This window comes from Alligator sinensis, unplaced genomic scaffold (genome assembly GCF_000455745.1).
Source record: "Alligator sinensis unplaced genomic scaffold, ASM45574v1 scaffold344_1, whole genome shotgun sequence".
NCBI classification, from domain to species: domain Eukaryota; kingdom Metazoa; phylum Chordata; order Crocodylia; family Alligatoridae; genus Alligator; species Alligator sinensis.
Genome location: NW_005842427.1, coordinates 1,328,707 through 1,335,093, shown reverse-complemented (window position 1 = coordinate 1,335,093; position 6,387 = coordinate 1,328,707). Strand labels below are relative to the sequence as shown.

Sequence of the window (6,387 nt, the reverse complement as noted above, 5' to 3'; positions counted from 1 at the left end):
AGCTGCCATCGCTTAGGAGAGCTGCAGACCCCTCTCTACCAGTAGCCTTATTTGAGGTTGCGAACTGCAGAAAGCACCCTGGGGGCAGTGGGATTCCCCTTCTCTGTACCCAAAGCAGCCCTTGGCAGCTGGATGAAAGCACTACATGCTGCCCCATTGGAGGATCTGGCATAGTTTGGGGTTGGTTTGAGGTTGCACCTCCCCTCCCAAACATACACACACACACTCTGCATCAACTGTGAGTGGCACGGCAACCTGTCCCAAGCTGCCTGCCTGCCCTGCAACCTGACCCTTGGGAGGGAGGGTGGCAGGATCAGGCTCCTTTCAGACTCAGGGACAGGAGAGAGACAGATCAGCTGAGCAGTGAAAGGCAGACGTGGTAGGGATCCTTGCTGCCACGTCACCCTGGCCATCCCCATGGAGTGGTCAGACAAGTTCCCAGCCGCTGCCTCCCACCAGCTCTCATGTGTTTAACGTGTAGTGGAGCTCCAGTGGTTCGCAGGTTGGGGAGCATAGTAGGTCCCTGCCCCAGCCTCTGTCCATGCCCTTGCTCTGATCGGCAAGGGCCCCTGAGCCCAGGTCCTGTGGGCCCGTGCGTTAATCTGCCCCTGATCAGGGCTTTGTCTAGCCAGGTCTTAAAAACCTTCAAGGATGGAGATTCCAAAACTTCTCTGGGTAACCTGTTCCAGTGCTTTACTACCCTCCTTGCAAGAAAAGTTTTTCCTAATATCTAACCTCAACTTCCCTTGCTATAACTTGAGACTGTTGCTCCTTGTCCTGTCATCTGCCACCACTGAGAACAGTCCAGCTCCATCCTCTTTGGACTCCTCCTGCAGGTAGTTGAAGATTGCTATCAACACCCCCTCCCCGCTTCTCTTCTCCGGGGGCACCCCCTTTGCGGACCCCTGGGGCCGGCGTGGCTGGGGCTCCTGGAAAAAAACGTCGGCATTAACCGGGGAGGAGGCGGAGCCGGGCTCTCTTCCTCTTCCTCCTGGCTGGGGCTGGGGCTGGAAGGGCGCTTCCAAATACACTTTCGCTTTTGGAGCTGAGAGGCTGCGGCACGGCGGCATGGGGTTGATGCTGATGGTGCTGGCGCTGTGCGCCCCGGCGGGTAAGGCCGGCGCCCCCTTCCCCTTCCCCGGCTCCGCGCCAGCCGTTGGGGACCGAGGGGCTGTCCAGCGGCAGGGCCTGGGCGGGAGCGCGGTGTGGCCGGACATGGTTTCTTGGCTGGGAGCGGCAGGGCAGCGCGCGCGCTGCGAGCCCGGCTCTGCCCCGCTGCACGAGGGAGGCTCGGACGGGAGAACCGGGTAGAGCTTCCTCTGCAGGCACCGTGTGCCTGGGCGGGTGTGCCCTGCTCCCTTCCCAGAGTGCTGCTGGGCGGGTGTGCCTTGCTCCTTGCCCCCTTGCCACAGCGTCTGGGTGGCCCTGCTCCCTGCCTGCTTCTGCAGCCCCTCTTTTAACGTGTGACCCCCGCTCCCCTCCCTGTACCTCAGGTTTCTAGCTGCTCTGCCCCTACGCTCTTCCCTTTTTAAGGGAGGCTTGTCGGTTCTTTGGTCGCCTTGGCACATCAGACACAGGCATGGGCGAACTGGGCCCAAAATGGTATTATCATTCCCTTTGGCGAAGGGGGGCCCGATACTAAAAGGCCCCCAGGAGTCTAGGTAGGGTGCTGGCAATAGGCCTGTGTCACCCAGTGGCCCAGAGCGGATGCTGAAAGGGAGAGCCAACTGGGGAACCCGCTCAAGAAAAGGAGCTGTTTGGACGTCTGTCTGGGCTGGTTTCGCTTTGGTGTGATGGAGTATGAAGTGGGAAAGAAGCTGGCTGTATGCCCAGAATGCCAGGGTGGGGCTGCCCCGCTGGCAGTGCTTCATGTGAGGTGTGACCCAAGCACGTTGGGTCGGAAGTCCCAGAGAGGCAGTGGGGTCCTCTGGATGTTGCTTTTGAGAAGGGGCTAAGGCTTTTTCAGTCTCTGCGCAGGATTGTAAGTTTTTGGGCTGTGGCTGCCAGAAGAGGTACCTTGAAAGGCACATAGAAATGTCACAGGCCATGTTGTTACCATACAGTGGATAAATGATTAGAGTGGTGGTTATTCAAATCAGAGTGGGGGCTTTACATTTTGTTTATCTGCCCACAGTTGTGGGGAGGAAACTCGGAAGAAAAAAGGAGGAGAAATTCAGTGCGTTTTTGACATTCCTTAATTGCACTAGAACAGAAAATGCTCAGTATGGTGCTGTCATTTCTGCCTGATTGGTGTCAGTACTTACAACATTTCAAAGATGTGGCATGGCTTCTTTTAGAAGTTCTCTATGCAGCAGAGTTGCTGTGAAATGAAATGAGATGTAATATACCTTTACAGTACACTAAGAATCCTATATACCTGCCTTTCAAAAGGGAATAATATATATCATACTTATTGTACAATAGGCATGTTCGCCTAGGAAGTATAGAAAAAAAAGTGCTCTGTAAATTCATGCCCTGTCTTGCAATACCATGAACTTTTCCATGCTGATAGGGCCTTATGAATAGATAATATTTGTTAACAGCTGCCTGCAAGTGGCTGATAAACTGTAACTCGTGGCTTCCCTGGCAGAGGCTTGGTGGCTTTGTTTAGGTGTGGTTGTCAATAAAATGGTGAATGCATTATATTTTTGGTTCTGCTTTTCAGAGACAATGCATAAGGGACCTGTCATGTTTAGTGACCTGAGTGTCAAATATGACATTTGGGTAAGGGATAAAATTATTCATCATACTGCTCCTGAGGTACAAGATAAAAACTTTAAAAGAAGTCTCAGAATAAGGAATCTGAATGGCAGTTGGGGGGGAGGTCAGGTTCCACTAATATAGGTTCCACTTTCTATATTATTGGTATTAAAAGTATCTGCTGAAAGTTAGCTGTTGGTGCATGATTCCCCAGGTAAAATGAAAAAGGGTCAGAGCATTTTAGCCAGTTTGACCAAACTGGATGCTTTGAAACAGGAATTCTGCTTGATTTTGTTTAGTGATTTATTTCTTATAGCATAAGAGAATTGCACATAGCTTTTTGTGTTCTTTGGGAGTTTCCTGGGTGTATAAAACAGGATGTTTAACATCCCCTTTTTTTTAAAGGGCAGTCTCCCTCTCTTTATCCTCTAGGCCTGTAAATTGCTGTAAACTGTATGAAAAAACTTCTAAGGGCTCCCAGAGCCTTTGGATAGTAGCTTTTTATAACCACTCCTCTTTAGCTGAGCTTGTGTAGGGTGCCATGTAAGGCAACGGAGCCTGGCACATGCACTACAATCCACTTCTGGCTCAGAGTCTTGGTCTCTGGACTCTAGGTCTGTTCATCTGAGCTTCTGCAATGTTTTGAGCAGTGATGCAGGTCTAAACACATGTCAATGTTGTAAATTTTTTTAAGATAACTCACTAGCCCTCTAGGTGCATGCTATTATTTAAAATACATTTCTGCAGCACTTGCAGGCTGAACATCTTGGGGTCTGTTGTGCGATGTGGCATAAAAATGTACAGCAGATAAGATCCCTTACCCCCCAAGAGCAAGGGTGAGGTGAACAAGCAGATGACTGTGGTAATAGCAGAGGTAGCTGAACAAGTTATATAGCCCAATCTGTAGTCACAGATTTCAGTATGTATTTTTTTTAACAGAATGGTGAGTTTATTATGCCTGCATGAGAAAACTAAAGTACAGAGGGGTGAAGTAACTTGAACAAGTACAGGTGACAAGGCAGTGGCAGAAGTAGGGTTAGCATCTCAGCTCTCTGGTTCCTAGGCTCCTGTCTGCTTTCTTAGGGCAGGCTTACCACTATACCTAGAATCACAGGAAATCCTCAAGGCAGGATCGTTCCTATCTAAACTACCTTAGACAAGTGACTGTCTAACCTGTTATTAAAAACTTCCAAGGATGGAGATTCCACAGCCTGTCTAGGTAGCCTGTTACACTGCTCGACCAACCTTATTGTGAGAAAATTCTTCCTATCATCCAACCTAAATTTTTCTCACTGCATTTTAGGGGTCACTTCTCCTGTCCCCTATGGCCATACAGAATAGTCTGCTATAGGGGTCAGCAACATATGGTCCATGGTCTGTGGAGCCATTGGATATGGCCTATGATTTAGTATGGCCTTGCTTGAACAACAGCCTGGTGGTGGGGAGAAGTGGAACAGTTGGGTTGGCAGCATTGGGCTGCTTCAGACCAGAGCCAGGTTGATCCAGCCTACCTATGTAAAACCTTGTTGACTGCTGGTTGATCACTGTCCTCTTTATAATAACTACCCGTCAGGTATTTGAAGACCGATAGCAAATCCTTCCTTAATCTCCCCTTTCCCAGGCTGTATAATCTTAGTTCTTTAAATTTCCTTCATATATTATGTTTCACAGACTTCTAATCACCTCTGTTGATCTCCACCAGACTCTTCCTAACTTCTCTATGTCTTTGTTGAAGTGCAATGCCTGAAACTGGACAAAGTACTCCAGATGAGACCTTACCAGTGTCCAGTAGAGTAGCAGAATCACTTCCCTTGACTTGCACATAACACTTCTATCAATTTAGCCCAAAATGCTATTGGCTTTTTTTTTTTTTGCAACCAGAGTATACGCACTGTTGGTATATACTCGGTTTGTAGTCCTCTTTGCCTCCAACATCCTTTCCTGCAAACTTTTGAATACAAGTATAGAGATGCAAATTGTAAAATCATGTTGCGGCCACTCTGATAAACATATAGGGCTTTGTCAGGGCTAACTGGTTATTCAAAATGCATGTTAAATAAAGCTTGATTCAGGTTTGTAAATAGGATATCTCAGACTCTGCTTTTAAATAACTGTCATTCACACAGTGAGAAATCAAAAGAATAAATCAGTATGGGAGCTGATGAATAAAAATATAATTCTATACATAGCAGTTCAGGAAATCAGGGAGGATGTGGTCTTTAGCAAAAGCCCGTGACTTCCCAGAGAGGTTGATCTTGAGGCTGACATGTTAGAACTACAGCACCTTGCCCATGCTAAGATTTGAGTGTTTATGAGCTAAGGTGTTAAAAAATGGCACTGAGGTAGTAAAATGAGTTAGCCCGAATCAGGCAGAAGGTAGGGAATTTAACAACTGAACCAGTTGGTCTCTAAAGGTGTGGACATGTGTATACCTGGAGCCCTTTCAGAAGGGCAGCAGCTGGTATGTTTTAATTGTTATGTTTGAACAAGCTGAGGATTCAAATGCAGCAAAAGCTTTAGCTTCTCAAAGGGCTCCAAATACACATGCCCACATCCTAAGGGACCACCCAGGCCTATTCTGAGTGCATCCCAGGGAAGACAGGTCCCAAGAGTGGACATCTGGAGATGAATAACATTCCTACCTCTGCCAGGGGTGACTTCATAGACCCTGACTTCTTATCACTTCTTTGAGTTTTAATCCCGACCAACTGTAAAATGGGGCAAATCCTAGTTTACTCCACGGGGCAGGTAGAGCATGAACAGAGCTGAGGATTGAAGGTAGAAGCAATAATGATTACAGATGACATTGGCAGTGAACACAGTGGGCTGACGGCCAAGCTGATATTGCTCTAGTTGTGATGAGTATACACATGGTAGGAGCATTCAGTAGAGGGGGAGCGATACATTGGTCCATATTGGATACATGCTGATAAAACAGTGTTCCTAAACGAGGGGCAAGGCAAGTCTCACAATGGGCTTGTAGAGAGGCAACAGAAGGGCGCCAGACTACCAAGCGTTGACCCTGAGATGTTGCAGAGTCACTTGGAAGGACTGGATGTGTTTAAGTCAGTAGGCCCGGATGAGCTCCATCCGAGGATACTGAAGGCACTGGCTGATGTCATTGCACAGCCACTAGCGAGAATATTTGAACACTCGTGGTGCACGGGCCAGGTCCCGGAGGACTGGAAAAGGGCCAATGTCGTCCCTGTTTTCAAGAAGGGGAGGAAGGAGGATCCAGGCAACTATGAGCCAGTCAGTTTCACCTCTATCCTTGGCAAAGTCTTTGAAAAGATTATTAAGGTTCATATATGTGAGAGCCCAGCAGGAAAAATTATGCTGAGGGGAAACCAGCACGGGTTCGTAGCAGGTAGATCATGCCTGACTAATCTAGTCTCTTTTTTATGGCCAGGTTACAAAACACCTGGATGCAGGAGTAGGGATAGACATTGTTTTCTTAGACTTCAGGAAGGCGTTCGATACGGTATCCCACCCCATACTGGTGAACAAATTAAGAGGCCGTGACTTGGATGATTACACAGTCCGGTGAGTGGCAAATTGGCTAGAGGGTCGTACCCAGAGAGTGGTGGTAGATGGGTCAGTATCGATCTGGAAGGGCGTGGGCAGTGGGGTCCCGCAGGGCTCGGTCCTTGGACCGATACTCTTCAATGTCTTCATCAGTGACTTGGA

The 6,387-nt window shown here is 48.3% G+C and overlaps 1 protein-coding gene across 1 annotated transcript in view; it reads left to right on the top strand.

Moving 5' to 3' along the window:
• The first annotated feature begins 980 nt into the window (after positions 1-980).
• Positions 981-6,387, top strand: part of LOC102373081 (CD48 antigen) — a 67,369-nt gene continuing 61,962 nt past the window's right edge. Inside the window, exon 1 of the mRNA XM_006030171.3 lies at positions 981-1,111. Coding sequence (XP_006030233.1) covers positions 1,069-1,111 — 43 coding nt within the window. The 5' untranslated portion in view covers positions 981-1,068. The remainder of the gene's footprint in view (positions 1,112-6,387) is intronic.